The sequence below is a fragment of the Schistocerca piceifrons genome, chromosome 5, assembly GCF_021461385.2.
Source record: "Schistocerca piceifrons isolate TAMUIC-IGC-003096 chromosome 5, iqSchPice1.1, whole genome shotgun sequence".
Taxonomy (NCBI): domain Eukaryota; kingdom Metazoa; phylum Arthropoda; class Insecta; order Orthoptera; family Acrididae; genus Schistocerca; species Schistocerca piceifrons.
The window spans coordinates 25468372-25489197 of NC_060142.1; the positions used below are offsets into that span (position 1 = coordinate 25468372).

A 20826-nucleotide genomic window follows, 5' to 3' on the forward strand; every position below is an offset into this window, starting at 1 on the left:
AAACGCTGTCAATTCAACTAGATACCTAGGAGCTTAACTTGCTAGCAACTTAAACTGAAACGATCATCTAGTATTGCTGTGGGGAGGGCAAACCAAAGACTACGTTTTATTGACAGAAATCTGAAAAATGTAACAGGTCTGCTAAAGAGACTGCCTACGTTACGCTTGTCCTTCCTCTGCTAGAGTCCTGTTGTACTGTATGGGATCCTTACCAGATGTGATTGACAAAGGACATCCGAAAAGTTCAAAGAAGGGTAGTTTGTTTTGTATTATCAAGAAACAGGGCAGAGAGTGTCACGGATATAATATTCGAGTGGTGTTGGCTATTGTTAAAAGAAAGACGTTTTTCATTTGAGAGAGATCTTTTCACGAAATTTCAGTCTCCAGCGTTCTTCAAATGCGGAAATATTTTGTTGTCACCTATCTGCATATGGAGAAATGAATATTGTAATGAAATAAGAGAAACAGAGTTCGCAAGGAAAGATTTAAGTGTTCGCTTTTCCCCCTTGCTGTTGGAGAGTGGAACGGCAGAGAGACAGTGTGAAAGTGGTTCGATGAACCCTCTGCCAGGCACTCAGTTGTGAACTGCAGAGTAGTCATGTAGATGTAGATGCAGATATAGTGGATGATGATAAGTGGCGATTAGCAGTGCAGACAGTCGCCAAAGTGGTGATGACAGCGACCGCGAGGGGCTGTAGTGGAGCCGTGGGTGATGGGCAGCTGGAGTGCAACATGGCCTCAGCTCACAGCCAACATGGGTAGGAACCCGGAGTGGTCTCGACACAGTGTGTGTGTGACCTGCTGTGGGATTGCAACAGACGGATGCCAACACGTGACGTCCACGTCGCGTAGTCAGTGCCCAGCACAGCAGACCTCTCATGGCAGGTAAGGCGCCAGTTTGTTGGAAGGTAGGGAGACCTCACACACCGCTCTGACACAGCTTATGACTTCTACAGTTCGCAAGGTGCAAATTTCTCTCACAATTTACGCGATCGTGTCAAGAAGAGCCAGACTCAGTCTGCAGCGACAAGTCGAGGCGTTGCCCACTAACGGCTTCAAGCTGGAGGCCAGAGGCCAGCTGACGCGCCGTTACGGTCCAGTGTCGCTTCTCGCTGTTCCCAGTCCCTTCCCCCCTCCCCCCCCCCCTCTCTCTCTCTCTCTCTCTCTCTCTCTCTCTCTCTCTCTCTCTCTCTATCTATCTATCTATCTATCTCCCTCCCTCTATCTCCCTATCTCCCCCTGCCCCTCTCCCCCTCCCCCTCCTCCACCCCCCCCCTCCCCCTCTCTTTTGGTTATGTCAACAATATTGATCCTTTCTCAACAACAGAACATTCCTGTTATGTACAGACGGTAGCAGAGCCAGGATGGGGAAGGTGTAGGCACATTTATTTGGTCCAAGCCTTGTTTACACAAATTTATTATCTAACAATAATTGGTTATATATCCAAGTTAATACAATTAACAGTTTAAAAGGAAATTATAGCAATAAAAAAAATTTTTTAAACATTCTGTAGAAGAACATGCAGCCTCACTCTGAAACATTACATAAAGGTACTGTTAGTAAAAGGTATATTATATCGTACAATAGCGCAACATGTACAAATATTAACAATTACACCAGAAAAATATTGAACTTGTGATCCAATTTGGCAAGAGTGCAACAAATTCCCTACTGCCTGATAAAAAAAAAAAAGTGCCCATGATAATCAGTTTTTTTTTTTTTTTTTTTTTTTTTTTTTACTTAAACCCTACACAAATGTCAATGTCATGTGACATCAGTTCACCTTTCGTGACAAATACACAAAATTTCTAAATTATTTTATATCAGTTAAGTAAGCTACAAGACAGAAATAACATTAACGACTGGTGACATGAGTAAACACTGTCAAGTTTTCAATTTCACGACGGTTGTGTTATCTAGCAAATTTTCACCAACATCAATTCAGTCAGTCTCGAGTGCTAGGCCCAACAAACAACAGCTGGTCATGCAGAACCACGCTAAGCAAGCGAGCATTCCGTCCTCCCCACATGCTCGCAGACAGCCATTCTCACCGCAGTCCTTACTGGGAAGCCACCAGTTGACTCCCCGCCGCTTCCGTCCTGTCGCCACATACCGACCGAGCCGTTCTCCCAAAAACTCCTGGTTCGCGCACCAGCGCCGCCAGCGCTCAGCGACCACGCCCCCTATCGCTGCGGTGAAAACAAGTGAAATAACCTCGCGGGTAAATCAAAATGCCGAGCCGTGACACGGTTCAATTCCGTTACATTTTCTTGATTAATATCTTTCATATTGCGTGAAAACTGCTCATGAATACCCCTTTCTGTCGATTTAATTACCAAAACTTATTTGATTAAGTAAAAGTAGCCAACACATTTCGGTTCTCGAATTAAATTTGGGCTCTATCAAATGCAACGATTGTGGTATGGACTCTTCTGCTCAGCTACAGCCTATGATTAACCTTTCTCAGTCAATGTGACGACTCACTGTGTCTGGTACACTTACAGGAAGAATGGAGTATGATGCATCGAGCATAAGCAGAACAGGATCTGTTTCCTGGGTTTCCGTAGGCTGCACATTTTGCCACAACCAGTCCCCATTGCATGAACAAATATTTAACACGTGTTGTGTGTTGCCAATTAGATATTAATCCACAGAAGGAAGTGTTTATGCTAAGCTAATACATTACACCTACAAAGTTGTCCAAGATTTTCTTGTTAAATTTTCATTCTATATTTCGCCCATTCTGCTTCCTAACAGAGACGCTGAGGAAGTACCCACCACTGCCCATTCTGAACCGTGACTGCATGGAAGATTACAAGATACCGGACAGCGACGTCGTCATCGAGAAAGGAACGGGAATCATTATCAGTCTACTGGGGCTCCACTACGACCCAGAGGTGTTCCCAGATCCTGAGCGCTTCGACCCAGAGAGGTTTTCGGAGGAGGAAAAGGCCAAGAGGCACCCCTACGTCTACCTGCCATTTGGAGATGGCCCTCGCATCTGCATAGGTTGGTCGTTTGCTTGATGTTAGTGCAAATACGTTTTGGTATCGTATTTTTCTCTTGTTCAACATTCTTTTCACTGTCAAGGGGCTGCGCCATAATAGTAATAACTCACTGGCAATGTTCCATCTAGCAGCACCTGATTCATAGCCACGAAGGATATTATCAGTTGGTCAATCAATCAACCAATCAATAATCGAGCAGTCGTTCAGTCTGTTCAGAGCTCGGTCTGCTCCAGACTTGCTACTCATCTCTCAAAATCTGTGTTGCTGCTCCCCTCATTCTTTCCAGGCCACTGCTCCTCTCGCTATATCCAAGCCGCTGCTCCTCTCACTACATATATCCAGGCTGCCGCTATGTTAAGTTCTCATGTCTTCTCACTGTATCCCAACCAGTGCTCATCTCACTATATCCAGTTCACTGCCACTCTCTCTAGACCCATACCACTGCTCCTACCACCATAGCCAGGCCCATACTTCTCTCACTATATCATATTCTCTGCTCTTCTCACTATATTCTAACCGCTGCTGCTCTCACTATATCCAGACCACTGCTCCTCTTGCTATATCCAGTCCACTGCTCCTCTCACTATAGCAGGGCTGCTACTGCTCTCACTATAGCAAAGCTGCTGGTCCTCTCACTATAACCAGGATGCTGGTCCTCTACTATATCCATGCCACTCTCTCTCTCTCTCTCTCTCTCTCTCTCTCTCACTATATGCAGACCGCAACTCCTCTCACTGTATCTAGTCTGCTGCGCCTCTTACTATGTCCATCTCATTCACCATATATTGCAGTTGTGTTTTCTTTATGCCATCAGACTTCGCACTGCTACAAAACTAGCTTCCATTCTTCCCTACATTGTGCTAACCTTTTCATCTATACGTAACTACTGTACTGTAATCTAATTTGCATATAATTTTTGTGTATCCTTACTAGTTTTTTTCCTATACTGCTCCTTCCAACATGAAATAAAGTATTCCTGCAAGTTGTGGCACATGTTTCACTAATGTGTCCTTTCTTCTAGCGAGGATCATCCACAGATTACATTCTTCAGCTATTTTTGTGCGTGATTCGCCTATTTACTGCATTTTTTTTTTTTGTTCAGGGAAGATGAGTGTCATAGGCACTTTATAACTACTAAAGACGGATTCTACATGCTTTGCATTAGATTCACTGCAACGCTCGTCTTAAGATAAGCATTGCACCTTATATGGCATCCAACACTTAAAATAACGACAGCACAAATCGTAAATGCAATACGCAAAAGAATTTAAGGATCACTTACTCGAAACCCCGTCAGTTCTCCAATAAGACGCAGAAGTTTGAAATTCGGCTCAAAGCTGACTACAATATTTCTCTGTAACTGTGGAAAAGCGTGCCGCCCTTCAGCGTCACCCTCTGTCGCAGACACGGTCCAAACAGCGAGGAGTCGGCAAATGCGAAAGAAGGGCAGAGGTCAGATATTCATATCAGTTGTATCGTGGATAAATGATGTCACGTTGGCACCAAATTTCACAACAGTTCTGCCCAACGCCACTGTGAGCGTGTTACACGAGGCAAAGTCGTCATACCCACCTTACCCACATCGCACCCTTTCTCTGGTGCCTCTGTGCCCCTCCCCTCACCCTCGTAATACACACGACATGGCCTCAGGTGGTAGCATAAAGGCCGTCAGTGAAACCACCTCTTCCCTTCATGCGTTCATTTACACATATTTCGCAGTCTAAATGACAGTTGGCCTTGCGATGTGTAAGAGAACGACGTTCTTGACAACCTGTGACACTGCACGCGCTCTAGGACGATTCAACCCTTCTCTAAGAGTATCGTAAGGCTGCAATATTATTAAACGTGATTTGACCCCTTTGCAGTGTAGTTCGACTGCAGTTTTGCTCTGGTATATCAGGTGAAACTGCAAGGGACCATTCAAGACGATTCGACGAAATTTGAACACGATCCGAAGCAGCAAAGGGTCTTTATGCTGTTTCAGTCCTTCTGCTTTGCACCCACTTGTGGCGCGATCGTGGGTAGGTGCGACATTGAGGAATGCACGGACAAAAAGGCATAGGGTCTGTCTAACACCACCCAGTTTGGCAACAGCCTCAGTGTCACTCACACATCTCTGCTGAGCTCTTTAAAAATGTAGCTGTACAGTAAGAGCCCTCGCCAGTGTGCGGGCGACCCTTCAGCTGAGCGGCACTACACTGCTGTTCTCATGCCTGCTTGCGGGTACGCATAATTTCAGGGGTGTCCAAAGATTTTCCTGCACACAGGCGCGTAGGTTCATATCTGTGCAGGCACATTTTTAAAGTGCTCAACAAAAGTGTGAAGGTGGCACTGAGGGTGTTGCCAAAGTGCGGGAAGTTAGCGGCACCCTCTGTCACTTTATTCGTGCAAGAGTCAATATCACCCACCCATCATGAGAGAGTGAAACAGGAGGGACGAAGAAGCATAAGCATCCTTTCGTGCTTCGGATGACGTTTCAGATTTCATCAAATATTTTGAACGGTCGTTAGCGGCTTCACACAGTATATAAGAGCAAAAGTGATGGTCGCATTACACTCCACAGAGATCACATTACGTTCAGCGATGTTGCTGCCGTCCCACGATGTGTACAGGGGGGACTGAACCATCCCGAGGTGTGAGCAATGTTAGAGGTTGTCAGGAACGTCGTTATGCTACATATCACACTTCAAACCGTCGTTTTCTACTGCGGTAATTAGCGCCTAAATTTAAGGGGTGGCTTTACTGACATCCTTCATCCCATCACCTGAGGCATTTTCGTGTCAATTCTAACCGACGGTGCGTCTCAAGCGTTTCTCTCAGCCAGCGGTAAGAAAACCGTGCGGTTTCAGATCTGGGCATCACTGTTTTGAAGTCCAGCGCCGCTGCGTGAGTGAGATGCGGACAAGACGGAGGGGAGGTGACGACCTTCGCACTATTTTTCACGTCCATAGTGCCGGCGGTCAGAATTGTGACGAAATTTCGTCCCAAAGCGACGTCAACTGGCCCGCATAATGCGTGACATGAGCTCCTGAGCCCTGGCTTCTGTTTAACACGAGTCGCCACTTTGCTGTTCGAAGCGTCGCAGGACGCCGCGCTCTCCACCTTGACAGAGGAGGTTGCAGGCACCTTAGAGCCAAAAAGAAAGGTCCTTAAGTTCTTTTGCACAGTGAATTTAAAACAGTAGTAGGCATAGCAACAAACAACTTAATTTTCATTTACAAAAAGTTGAACAACAAAGACAAATTACAGGTAGCCACTGGCAGCACTGGAGGTGTGAGAAGGCGAGGGAGGGGGGCAGCCATAGGAAGGGGGCAGAACGCCCCTTGTGGTGGGGACTACTGGTCACCTAATTTGTCTTCGCGCAACCGTGAACGTATGAAACACGCACGTGACCAAATAGACGTTTGTTGCAGCAGATGTGACGCCTTCATGGTTAGTGACTGTAGTGATGATTGTGCTGTGGTATTTTCGAGAACCGGACTGACACGTCCTGTACGTAACGGTTTCGTAAATAATCAGCCTGGTCGTCCACGGAAATTTTACCCAAGAGGGATGAAATTCTAAAATTGCCACTTGTTGTGTAACTGACTCTATGAGTTTGAAAGCGTGTAGCGCCCCAAGCACTAATTTTGAAAGGAAGCATACAAAAATAATTGTAATCTGGTTCGTACGTTTGAGGCAGATTACTTTGATGCCTAACTCTTATGTGTATCTCGTTACCGTAAGCAATCTTTTCATATCAATATGAATGCTACCTTTTTTATTCAATAGTTAGAAATAATATCGTCCAGCGTAACCGATGGATTATGAAATGTAGATACAAAATATTCACTAAAATGTACTATATTCCAATGCTTTTATTCACACTCCAGTACTGAAATTAAAAACCTATACATTTAAAGAAAATGGATGTACGCATGTAGTATATGCGTATGTTCCACATCTCGTTCTAAACCACTGGACAGATTTGAACAAAACTTGGACCACGTATCATTTATGGTCTGGAAAGAATCGCTGTTGGGATGGGAACGACCTGCCTATCAAACGGCTGAGAGGTGAAAACGGAGTGCTGCCCACGACACGCGAATTCAGATGCTGTTCGTACAGTATTTGGGAATGAGAGCACTCAGTTACTTGCAACAAACTTTTCATATAATTTCAAACCCTAAAGAAACTTTTTGTCGCTAACGAACCCGAAAAAAATGGTGAAAGGAAAAAAAAGTTTATCACTTAATATATTTTCGCTGTTCATGCGATAAAACTGCGGCATCAGACATGACGTTTCCATTTATTACTTGTTTACTACAAACTGTATTCAAGATGAGCTCTAGAGACAGTATTCACATATACCACAGACTGTACCTCATAAACTACAACATTGTACGACTCATAGTTCAGGAGTTATGACGTCATGAACACTGATATGCGTGAAAAACAACTGCGTGAGGGATGGCGTTAAAATTTATTACTTCTCTGCTACTGACGCTATTCGCAACAAAATTTCGAAGATAGTATCTATATATGCCGCTGAATATATCTGGAAAATTATATCACTGTATGGCACAAAGTTCAGGAAATGTGACGCCATAAACATTGAGCTACGTTAAAACGAAACTGCAAGGCGCAATTCGTAAAGATGCAAGTGAAATTTTGGTACAAATATGTGCGAAATATGTTAAATATATGTAAAATGTATGTGAAATGCGCGAAAGCAAGCAAAGCGGAGGATATAAAACTCCTTCTAAACTCCTGGATCAATTTCATCCAAACTTGATATTCACGCTACTTACTAGGTGGAAAGAAATGTTGTGATGCTAAGAGGCAGCAACCTCCTCTTGGGGTGGGGGTGATATCGCGGAGAGACAATGGAGTGAGGAGAGGTGGACAGATAGGAAAGGGAAGGAGGAAATAGACACAGATATAGGTGAAGAGGGGGACAGAGAAGTAGAGGGGAGGAGTAGGTGGGCAGAGAAATGGGGAGAAGGAAATGGGCGGAAAAAGAGGAGATGGAGAGCAGAGGATGGACAGAAAGGAGGAGGAGAACGAGAGGGACAGAGGGAGGGAGGAGGGGATTGACATGGAGGGGGGGAGGAGGAGACAGAGAGGCTGAGGAGGAGATGTGGGGGACAGGAGGAGATGGATTTAGAGGGAGGGGGAGGAGATGGACAGAAGCGAAGGAGCAGACGGACAGGGTGCTGAGCAGCAAATGGACAGAGAACGGGGGGAGCAACGGGTGGATAGAGAGAGTGGCAGCAGAAGATGGGATGGTGGATGTTGACTGAGAGACGCATATGATTAGAATAAATACATACCTGCTGAACGCCTGGTAGTTGGCTAGTCCGTAACACAAAAATATAACTAATTAGAAAAACTTCCTCGATATCAACAAAAATAACCACAGCCAAGTCAACGAAGCCCAAAAAAGATCGATTAGGGGGAAAAATGAGTAGTAGCAAAATTTTGCACTTTGCTAGGAGGGGGCGTCATGAATAACACACTAAAAGTCCTGACCGGTGGGATGTGAGCATTGGAGTGGGAGGCGTTTGAAGGTGACATTTTTATGTTTTTCTTAAATAACTCAGAAACCGAGGCTTTTAGCGAAAATGTCTTCCAATACAAAATTAGACTACAGTAAATTTCTTAAAAAACGGTATTATTCATTTTTTCCCTAGGACCAACAATTTCCACATTACTGGGGACGAAAAAATCGGAGTTTATTAAAAACATTTCCTAATATTTAAATGAAGTAGATTAAAAACAAACATCAAATGTGTGTACCACATCTAAGTGCAGTAGAGCTGTATTAAGGTACAGATCGTGTTCCGTGGGTGACACTGGTTGGTGGGGAGTGGGGATTTGTGGGCTAGAAGTGCGAGGGCAGTGAGGTCGCCGGATTGCACTTCCGTCCTTCACAGGTCTGCAAACTGAAGGCCGAGCAAGTGGTTCCCCCCTTATGAAAATTTGACGACACAGTCTGCAGACATGCCCAGGCGGTGGGCTAAAGGTACAAGGAAATCAGATAATACTAGTGCATGTGCACAGAATCCGTGTAAATTCCTGCACACTGTTCTATACTCCTTGAGGGTAAATTGATTCTTAGTCATCCGGTATGGTAGCTGTGGCGTTCTTCTGGGAAAGTTGACTTCCTCTACCACGAGGTCTTCTCCACTTTCAGTTTACAGGGAACCTATACCTCCCCAGCATTTCCTCCATTTCTCTTATGTAAAGAGACGGTATAACTTCACTGGGCACGTGCTTATATAGTGTAGCTATTTTCAGTTTATTGAGTGACTGCTCATCTGCAGTGGTTAAGTGAGCTTTTATGTAAAACTGGTTCCTGTGTGTTTAACTTGTATTGTAATATTTTCAGTGGCCAGTGTAGAGCTGGTGGGAAAGAGATGGGATTGGAATATGTGGCACCTTGCTACTGTCTATTGTTGTCAGGCTATTGTAAAGCCATGTAACTGTGTTTTAGTCATTATTGGTGAGTTAATGAATGAGCTCAAAGCTACAGTACTTCTTTTACTATCAATTGTGGACTGCATAAATCTTTTCCACTCAAGAAATGCTGGCGCTTATATAGTGAGTTGCAAGTAGGTGTGAACATTTCCGATGGAATGGGACTGGTCACATACAAGTCTGGAACAATAATCTGCTGTAATTTCTTGCTTGACTTATGTTAAAACACAGGGTGACAATTATTGACTATATGAAATAAACTCATCATCACTTCTAAACGGTTTGCGTTAGACGTTCAAACTGCACAGTTGGCTGCGGGTTATAATGGGAATTAGTATGCGCGGTTTGGTTTGGTTTTAGCGACGAAGCCCGCTCTCATTTGGATGGGCTCGTCAATAAGCAAAATTGCCACATTTGGGTGACCGAGAATCTGCATTTCGCAATCGAGAAGTCACTTCACCCTCTACGGGTAAGTGCGTGGTGTGCAATGTCCAGTCACGAAATTCCTTGATGGCACGGTGACTACCGAACGGTACATGAAAGTTTTGGAAGATGATTTCATCCCCATTATCCAAAGTAACCCTGATTTCGACAAGGTGTGTTTCATGCAAGACGGTGCGCGACCCCGTCGAGGCAGGAAAGTGTTTGATGTCCTGGAGGAGCACTTTGCGGACCGGGTACCCTGAGGCCGCTGGCATGGGCCTCGATTGGCCGCCATGTTCTCCGAATCTGAGCACAGGCGACTGCTTTCTCTGGGGCTATATTAAAGGCAAAGTGTACAGCAACAACCCCAAAACCTTTGCTGAGTAGAAAACACCCATTCAGGAGGTCATCGACAGTGACGATGTTCCGACACTTCAGTGGGTCATGCAGAATTACGCTATTTGTCTGCGCCACATCATCGCCAATGATGGCAGGCATATAGAACATGTCATAAACTAAATCCGAATATCTGTAGTGATGTTTGCATGTTGAATAAACTGTGTGCACGCCTTATTGTAATTAATTTACGTTTTAGTCATATAGTTCAATAATTGTCATCCTATTTATGAAGTTCTGTAACACCTTTGTGACCTAATTCTGCTGCAGAGAGAGAGACGATTGAAGCTCCCGGTCCTCTTCAGATTTTGAGAGTGCTGAGGCTGGGGTGATGCGTTTGCTATCCCTCGTCCTGCGAAAAGGATTCAAACCAGTGCTGGTGGGACCAGTGAACCAGCATTGTCGAACACATACTGACAGCGTTTCACACGTGGGAAGGGTTGTTCACTGTGGTAGGCACCTGACAGCTCCATCTGTTGAGCTTTCTCACATAATATCTCACTTACAAAAGCAAATGGTTCAAATGGCTCTGAGCACTATGGGACTCAACTGCTGAGGTCATTAGTCCCCTAGAATTTAGAACTAGTTAAACCTAACTAACCTAAGGACATCACACACATCCATGCCCGAGGCAGGATTCGAGCCTGTGACCGTAGCGGTCTTGCGGTTCTAGACTGCAGCGCCTTTAACCGCACGGCCACTTCGGCCGACTTACAAAAGCATGTAAGTAGTCATTCAATAAACTGAAAATAATCAAATCAAATGGTTCAAATGGCTCTGAGCACTATGGGACAACTGCTGTGGTCATCAGTCCCCTAGAACTCAGAACTAAGGACATCACACACATCCATGCCCGAGGCAGGATTCGAACCAGCTACCGTTGCCGTTGCGCGGTTCCAGACTGTAGCGCCTAGAACCGCTGGGCCACTCCGGCCGGCTGAAAACAATCGCGCCATATAAATAAGAGCTCAGTGAAGTTTTGTTGTCCACTCATTTAACAGAACTGGACAGAACAGGTATTGTCTGTCTGTAAACTGAAAGTCGAGAAGCGCTTATGGTGTTGGAAGTTACCTTTCCCGGAAGAACTCTACAGCTGACGCATAGGATGACTAAGAATCAATTTCCCCTCTAGCTGTATAGAACAGTTTGCTGAAATTTACGTAGATTCTGTCCGTATGCATTGCCTGCGTTAGGGTTATTAGTAACACAGATCTGGAATCCACGTAGTGCTGACCATTCTGTGCAAAAGACACACTCCGCAGGCATGTCTGCACAATGCGTCGCCAGTGATTCGTAAGTCACGCTGTGGAGGGTCTGTATAATGTTGTGAAATACCCAGTTGTTGTTGTTGTTGTGGTGTAGCGCGGCACACAGAGTGGTGGGGAATCACCTGCTCGAGCCGCGCGGGATTAGCCGAGCGGTCTCGATGGCGCTGCAGTCATGGACTGTGCGGCTGGTCCCGGCGGAGGTTCGAGTCCTCCCTCGGGCATGGGTGTGTGTGTGTTTGTTTGTCCTTAGGATAATTTAGGTTAAATAGTGTGTAAGCTTAGTGACTGATGACCATAGCAGTTAAGTCCCATAAGATTTCACACACGTTTGAACGGTTTTCACCTGCTCGACCGTCAGTCTGCAGGCCTTTGAAGGAGTGAAGTGCGGGAACACAATCTGGCGAAGTGCGTTCCAACGCGTTTCTGCCACACATCCACACATTGTCCTCCTCCCTCCACCCAGCCTGTTAGGCCCCCGGAACACAATTTATCTCTTATTACGGCAATACTGCACTTAGATGCGGTGCACAAATTTAATATTTGTTTTTAACCTACTCATTTAAAGATAAAGATTAATTTCATACCGTTCGAATAGTACATTTAATAATCTGCATTTTTTTCCATCCCTCGAACGCGGAAGTTGTTAGTCCTAGAGAAAAAATGAATTGGAGCTTTTTCGTAGAAAATTTACTATAGTTTAATTTTGTGCTGGAAAACATTTTTGCTAGGAGACGCGGGTTTCCAGCAATTCGAGAGAAACATAAAAAAAGATTACATCTAAACGCTACTGCACCCCAACGCTCACACTCCGCCAGTAAGGAATTTTAGAGTGTTGTTCATGGCGCTCCCTCATAGCATCGTGCGAAAATGTGGGACTACACGGATTTTCCCCTAATTTTCTTTCGTTCATTGGGCTACCATACCGTTTTTGTGTTTCACGGGCCGACCGGTGTGGCCGAGCGGTTCTAGGCGCTTCAGTCTGGAACCGCGCGACCGCTACGGTCGCAGGTTCGAATCCGGCCTCGGGCATGGATGTGTGTGATGTCAAATGGTTCAAATGGCTCTGAGCACTATGGGACTTAAATTCTGAGGTCATCAGTCCCCTAGAACTTAGAACTACTTAAACCTAACTAACCTAAGGACATCACAAACATCCATGCCCGAGGCAGGATTCGAACCTGTGACCGTAGCGGTCGCGCGGTTCCTGACTGTAGCACCTAGAACCGCTCGGCCACCCCGGCCGGCTGTGTGATGTCCTTAGGTTGGTTAGGTTTAAGTAGTTCTAAGTTCTAGGGGACTAATGACCTCAGATGTTAAGTCCAATAGTGCTCAGACCAATTTGAACCATTTTTATATTTCACGGAGAGGATAAACAGGTAGTAAACTTTGAAAAAACAATATTCAACTTTGGTGAGACCTATAAACTTTTGTTTGCTTACGAAATTTTACATCTAATGTCGTTAATGGACTTATTGCATTACTTGCTTGGTTTCTATTTTTAGTGTTGTCTGGCATAACTAATGTTGAATTATGTTTTGAAAGCTATATGTTTGGATTGCCTGGGAAAGACCTAACCGGGGCCTAGCATTCGAGTGGATGAATACTGTGGCAAACACCACAACACCAGCGTTAAACTGTCCTGCTTTTAACAGCCTGGGACAGCAACAAGGAAACCGTTATCCCTGCAGGCCGTCGCACTACAGTGCAGTCAGACTAACTGGCCAGCAGAGTTCGTAGCTCTGTCGCTACGTTTGACGCTGTGTTATCCCCACAGAGTTTGAGAAGGTCCCAGTCCCTGGAGACGAGTTTGACACCTCGCAATTCCACACTTTCTTTCTCTCTTATACTGCAAATACTGGTATTATTTTTTTAGAGTGATGTATTTAGTTCTCAAAATTAAATATTAATATATTATATACTCACTGTGCAACATGGTCTCGTCCTTCAGAGAGCACTACAGGAACTCTGAAGTGTAAAATAGAATGTACATTCGGCAAGTAATCACGGGTCTTTTCTGCGTAGAGGAAACTATTGTGTTTGCATTGCAAAGGACAGGGAGATGCGCCCTGACGCGGACTGAGAGTTGGGAGACGGGCACGAAGACTGTGGTGTCACCGCTACGTTGTTCCGGCAGCTGGTGCCGGAATCCGCGTGTCAGTGAATCTGCGGTTGGATAAGGGCCGTGTGGGCAAGTGGCAGGGACAAGACCGAGGACAGGGTTTGGGGACCGTTCCGTAAAGTTTGGCTTCCATCTTGACTGTACAACTCTGCCGGAATTGCCGTCATGTCTAGGAATCGGAACAGCATGGCAATAAAAAAAAAATCCAATACATATACTGACTGCTAAAGTCACCGAGTCACCGCAGTTCTCGTCTGGTTCCGCAGTATTACATCGGACGACAACGACCAGTGTCTATATATTTGGGTCCATATTAAGTGATCAGATGCTACTTGTCGATTAACTACGGGCTGTCTGTGAATTTTTGTCCTTAGCCATTGGTGGACTTTACATCTCCCCTGTACGTTTGGATACATGTGAAGAGAGAAAAATTAAATAACTCTGCCAAGACAGAGAGTAAGATGTACGCAGCCTTCTATATCACTGTTATGCTTGTACCAAGGTTGTCTGTAGCTGCAGGAAATATTCTTATTAGTTCTTTTGTTGTGAAGTTTATGCTAACATGTTATTGGTTGTCTGAGAACTATTGCTGGCAATATTGCTTTACGGTGACTGTCTGTTGCTGAGAAAATACCCGGGCTACGCCGATTTTTCGATGGAATCGGTGGGCTGACATCGCTGCAATCAGCGGACCAGGCGTGGCTGATTTTAGCAGGAGAATATGGCATCAGTAGAAGAGGTGAGGCAGCAGAAAGATTCCTTTGAGTTCTGCAATAAATTTCAGGTATTGATAGCAAATAAAATGTAAACAATATCACAGAATCGGGAGGTTTACTTAGAAAATGTCAGGAGGCGTAGGAAGATGCCAGCTGAATTACTTTGTGAGCAGACAGAGATTCCTAAATCAGTTACTGTACTGTAAGGCATAACCAAGAGCAGGTAGACTCATATAATTTCGTAATGTTCCAAGAGAAGGTTCAAGATTAAGATCATCGTCAGACATGACCATTGGTCAAGGAGGTTGGACACTAAAGTATCACTCCGAGCGTTCACATTTCTATTAGGCTGTACATGGTCCGATGAGCAAGTAGTATAGGATGTGACTTTGTTATCTTTAGTTGGCAGCCCCATCCTTGATTCATATCTTGTACTCTTCGCAATGATGTCTGAACGAGGGATCCTTACTCACTGGAACGTTTATTCCCTGGTGCTTCTATCTCGTTATTTATCGGTAATGTCTTCCATTACAATTGTTGAACCGCCTGTTGACACGTCATCTCCTTGCTCAGCAAATATGGAAACTGTAACAATATCGCGTCTCGACTATTTTTCCATTTTGTTACTTTTCTTCAGATACACATCTTACATATTGCTCTCCTGTATGCCAAACATTCTTGCATTACCGCACCGCATTCTGATTTCTTCCGTCGTGGTGTTTCGGAAACATGATTATATATTTTAACTATGCTTAATGCTGCGCCCTAGTCTATGAAAGCAATTACGTCTTTTCTAACAGGGAATCGATATCTGAATCTTATACAGCCCTACTGTTTTCTCGAACAAACTGAGTTACATGTCATAAAGGGCTCATCTGAAATTTTGTAAAGCCGAGTGATATACTTTATTGGCAAGAAATGTCCTAGTTACTGCTGTATTCTAATAATTTTTCCTCCATAAGACACGAAAACATCCAATCTGGCAATTCCAATGCAATGGAACCGATCAGATAATCTACTAATCGCAATAGTGTTTCGACAGCGCAAGAGATTAACGGCCATTAAAATTGCTACATCACGAAGATGATGTGCTACAGACGTGAAATTCAATCGACAGGAAGAAGATGCTGTGATATGCAAATGATTAGCTTTTCAGAGCACTCTCACAAGGTTGGCGCCGGTGGCGACACCTACAACGTGCTGACATGAGGAAAGTTTCCAACCGATTTCTCATACACAAACAGCAGTTGACCGGCGTTGCCTGGTGAAACGTTCTTGTGATGCCTCGTGTAAGGAGGAGAAATGCGTACCATCACGTTTTCGACTTTGATAATGGTCGGATTGTAGCCTATCGCGATTGTGGTTTATCGTATCGCGACATTGCTGCTCGCGTTGGTCGAGATCCAATGACTGTTAGCAGAATATGGAATCGGTGGGTTCAGGAGGGTAATACGGAACGCCGTGCTGGATTCCAACGGCCTCGTAACACTAGCAGTCGAGATGACAGGCATCTTATCCGCATGGCTGTAACGGATCGTGCAGCCACGGCTCGATCCCTGAGTCAACAGATGGGGACGTTTTCAAGACAACCACCATCTCCACGAACAGTTCGATGACGTTTGCAGTAGCATGGACTGTCGGCTCGGAGACCATGGCTGCGGTTACCCTTGATGCATCACAGACAGGAGCGCCTGCGATGGTGTACTCAACAACTAACCTTGGTGCACGAATGGCAAAACGTCATTTTTTCGGATGAATCCAGGTTCTGTTTACAGCATCATGGCGGTCGCATCTGTGTTTGGCGATATCGCGGTGAACGCACATTGGAAGTGTGTATTCGTCATCGCCATACTGGCGTATCACCCGGCGTGATGGTATGGGGTGGCATTGGTTACACGTCTCGGTCACCTCTTGTTCCCATTGATGGCACTTTGAACAGTGGACGTTACATTTCAGATGTGTTACGACCCGTGGCTCTACCCTTCATTCGATCCCTGCGAAACCCTACATTTCAGCAGGATAATGTACGACCACATGTTGCAGGTCCTGTACGGGCCTTTCTGGATACAAAAAAAGTTCGACTGCTGCCCTGGCCAGCACATTCTCCAGATCTCTCACCAATTGAAAACGACTCGTCAATGGTGGCCAAACAACTGGCTCGTCACAATACGTCAGTCACTACTCTTGATGAATTGTGGTAGCGTGTTGAAGCTGCATGGGCAGCTGTACCTGTACACGCCATCCAAGCTCTGTTTAACTCAATGCCCAGGTGTATCAAGGCCGTTGTTCTGGGTACTGATTTCTCAGAATCTATGCTCCCAAATTGCGTGAAAATGTAATCACATGTCAGTTCTAGTGTATTATTTTTGTCCAATGAATACCTGTTTATCATCTGCATTTCTTCTTGGTGTAGCAATTTTAATGGCCATTAGTGTATATATTGAAATTTTTTGTGGCTGATAAAGCTGTCATTAAAGTTCAAACGTGCTAACACGCTCACTTCATTGCACATAATTACAAACTGGCCTTAAATACGCATAGACTGATTAACCAGACCATCATGACCGCCCAACTAACAGCTGGTACGTCCACGTTTGGCGCAGATAACAGCGGCGATGCGATGTGGCATGGAGGTAATGAGGCCTTGGTAGGTTAATGGAGGGAATGGGCGCCACATCTTCAGACACAAGTCACCTAATTCCCGTGAATTCCTGGGAGGGGGTGATGACCTCTAAAGCCACGTTCAGTCACATGCCAGATGTGTCCGATCGGGTTCAGACCTGGCGAGCTGGGGACCAGCACATCAGTTCTGACTCGCCACTGTGTTCCTCGAACTACTCGATCATACTCCTGGCCTCGTGACACGGAGTCGAAAAATGCCACTCCTGGCGTCATGAGGCCGGTCGGTGTGGACGAGCTCTTCAGTCTGGAACCGCGCGACCGCTACGGTCGCAGGTTCGAATCCCGCCTCGGGCATGGATGTGTGTGATGTCCTTAGGTTAGTTAGGTTTAAGTAGTTCTAAGTTCTAGGGGACTGATGAACTCTGATGTTAAGTCCCATAGTGCTCAGAGCCATTTGAACCATTTTTTTGTCGTCATGAATGGGTGGACGTGGTCTACAACCAGGCGTGCGATACTCCTCGGCCAGCACGGTGCCTCACAGAGCTCGAGTTCGCCCACGGATGCCACCGCGAATGTTTCCCACAGCGTAATGGAGCCGCCTCCGGCTTGTCTCCGTCCCTACAAGTGTCAAGAAGCTGTTCTCCTGGAAGACGACGGATTTGCGTCTTCCCATCGGTATGATGAAGATGGTCTCGGGATTCATCAGACCATCCGGCGTTCTGCCACCGCGTCAACTTCCAATACCGATGTCCACGTGGCCATTTCAGTAGTAGTTGCGCATGTCATGTGTTAACATTAGCACATGCATGATCGGCGGCTGCGGAAGCCCATCGTTAGGAGTGTTCGGTGCACCGTGTGTTCAGACACATTTTTACTCTGTCCAGCATTAAAGACTGATGTTAGTTCCGCCACAGTTCGCCACCTGTCCAGTTTTACCAGTCTGCCCAGCCCACGACGTCCGACATCTATAATAAGAGGTTCCCGTAGTTTCGTCTCGGTTTCGCAACCTAACCAACAGTACACTAGTAGCTAATGTATTTAACAACCATTTCCTAAGTGAAGGAGAAAAAATTGGTGAGAACAGTTCAAAAGAAAAAGGCAGGCAGTACATGGAAGAGTCTGTTTAAAAAAAAAAAACTTAGTCAGATTAAGTTTCACCCAACAACCTCTTGTGAAATAAGTAAAATTATTAAATCTTTGAAAAATAAATGTTCTGTTGGAGTAGATGACATCTCTAATAAGATATTAAAACAATGTGGAGCAATTACAGCTGATGTTTTGAGTCACATATGTAATTTTCCCAAACAGGTTAAAATATGCCATTGTCAGGCCACTCTAGAAAAAGGGGGACACCACAGATGTCAATTATTGGCCAATATCCTTGGTTACAGAATTTTCAAAAATCTTTGAGAAAATAATATACTCAAGAGTGGTTAGCCAACTCAACAGTAATGGGATACTTACTAAATCACAGTTCGGATTTCAAAAATGCTGTTCCACTGAGACAGCAATATACAATTTCACTGTCCACATAATAGAGTCTTTAAATAGAAAAATGTCACCAATAGGAATTTTCTGTGACTTTTCCAAAGCATTTGATTGTGTGAACCATGATATTATGTTACAGAAATTACAGTTCTATGGTATAATGGAATATCATATGAGTGGTTTAAGGCGCACCTACAGAACAGGAACCAAAAAAGTTTCCTCATATGGGCCAAGTGATTTAAATAAGTTTTCCACTTCATCTAACTGCGGTGAAATTACATTAGGTCTTCCACAGGGATCAGTCATGGGTCCCCTTCTTGATATATGTGAAGGACCTCCCTTCCTATCTGAAACAGGAAGCTGAACTGATACTGTTTGCTGATGACACAAGCATCATTATTAATCCGGCAAGACAAACTCCAATTGAAATTGATACAAATAAGGTCTTTGGAAAAGACATTAATTGGTTTTCTGCAAATGGGCTTGCTCTGAACTTTGAAAAACACAGTATATCAAATTTTCTGCTGCAAGAAGTACAGTTCCTTCAATAAATATAACACATCAACAGAAGTCAGTAGACAGGGTAGAGCATACTAAGTTTTTGGGTGTACACACAGATGAGAATCTTAATTGGAAAATTCATATTTTGGTTCTTCTACAGCGACTAGGTTCAGAAACTTTTGCAATCAGAATAATTGCCAATTTTGAGGATGTAGAAATTAGTAAACTAACATACTTTGCATGCTTTCACTCTCTGATGTCATACGGAATAATATTTTGGGGTAACTCAACATTTAGATAAAAAGTATTCACTGCTCAAAAGAAAGTGGTTAGAATAATGTGTGGGGTTCATAGTCGCACATCTTGTAGACATATTTTAAAAAGATTGGGCATTCTTACAACAGCCTCACAGTACATTTACTCATTAATGAAATTTGTTCTGAACAACAAGGACCAGTTTCAAAAGAACAGTGACGTTCATAACACCAGAAAAAAGAAAGACTTACACTATCGTTTACTCAACCTATCTTTGCCACAGAAAGGGGTAAAATATGCTGCTATAAAATTTTTCGACAAATTACCATATGAAATAAAATGTCTGATAGACAGCAGTAATAGCTTCAAAAATAAATTGAAATCATATTTCCTTGATAACTCCTTCTATACCAAAGATGAAGTCTTGAATAGGAATAAATAAATCTATAAATATACTTTATGCATTTTGTGCCATTTAAGGTAATGGGGTAAATAATAGAAATATTAATCATAAACTCTGTATTGTAATATATTAAAAAATCTTGTTTCATATGAGCATTTCTTGTGCACTTGACACGTTCCACATCATAACGGCTACCGTACCGTGCGATTGATCAATGGAACATGCAACCGACTAACTAACTAACGTGTTCAATACACTTACGACAGCAATCCTATAACACCCGACAAATCGCGCTATTTCCGAAATGCTCGTGCTGAGCTTGCAGGCCATCAAAATCCGCCCCCAGTCAAACTCAGACAGCTCACGCACCTTCCACATCCTACACACGCACAGCACGCCCACTGGTACTACACGCACCGCGTGTGTGCCTGACCAGCAGTCACGCCTCGCCTGACGACGCTGCTGTCGCCTGGATGGGTTTGTATCGGCAGTAGGTCGGTGGTAGTAATGTTCTGGCTGATCAGTGCGAGATTCACTGGGGCACTACTATAGTGTCAGAACTAGGAACGGAGTAAGCGGTGCTTGTCGCCGTGTTGCAGGGATGCGGCTGGGCCAGCTGCAGTCCAAGGTGGGCCTGGCGAGCGTGCTGTCGCGCTTCAGCGTGCGCCCCACGGCCGCCACGCCGCGCCGGCTCGCCTTCAACGGGCGCGGCGTGCTGCTGCTGCCCACCACCGGCATCCAGCTGCGCTTCGAGAAGAGGCGCTAGGCCGCCCGGGGCCGGCTGCCAGCGTAGTGTCCACATCACATATACTTCACTTCAAATGTAATATGGGCCGAATTTTTGTTAATAAATGTTACAAGAATCTCATCCTTTTTGCATCAACTGTGCAGATTGTCATACACAAACTGTCCCCTAACTACAATGACTGCCATATTCAAATCACAGAATGAGATTTTCACTCTGCAGCGGAGTGTGCGCTGATATCATACTTCCTGGCAGACTTGCCCGCGAAAGGCAAAGGTCCCGAATTCGAGTCTCCGTCCGGCACACAGTTTTAATCTGCCAGGGAGTTTCATATCAGCGCACACTCCGCTGCAGAGTGAAAATCTCATTCTGGGAACATCCTCAAAGCTGTGGCTAAGCCATGTCTCCGCAGTATCCTTTCT

General features: G+C 44.8%; 1 protein-coding gene across 1 annotated transcript in view; it reads left to right on the forward strand.

The window, feature by feature from the left end:
* LOC124799227 (cytochrome P450 6k1-like) overlaps positions 1–20527 on the forward strand; it is a 148210-nt gene extending 127683 nt beyond the window's left edge. The window contains exons 7-8 of the mRNA XM_047262766.1: positions 2759–3010; positions 20259–20527. Of these exons, the coding sequence (XP_047118722.1) occupies positions 2759–3010; positions 20259–20425 (419 nt within the window). The 3' untranslated portion in view covers positions 20426–20527. The remainder of the gene's footprint in view (positions 1–2758; positions 3011–20258) is intronic.
* The last annotated feature ends 299 nt before the right edge of the window (positions 20528–20826 follow it).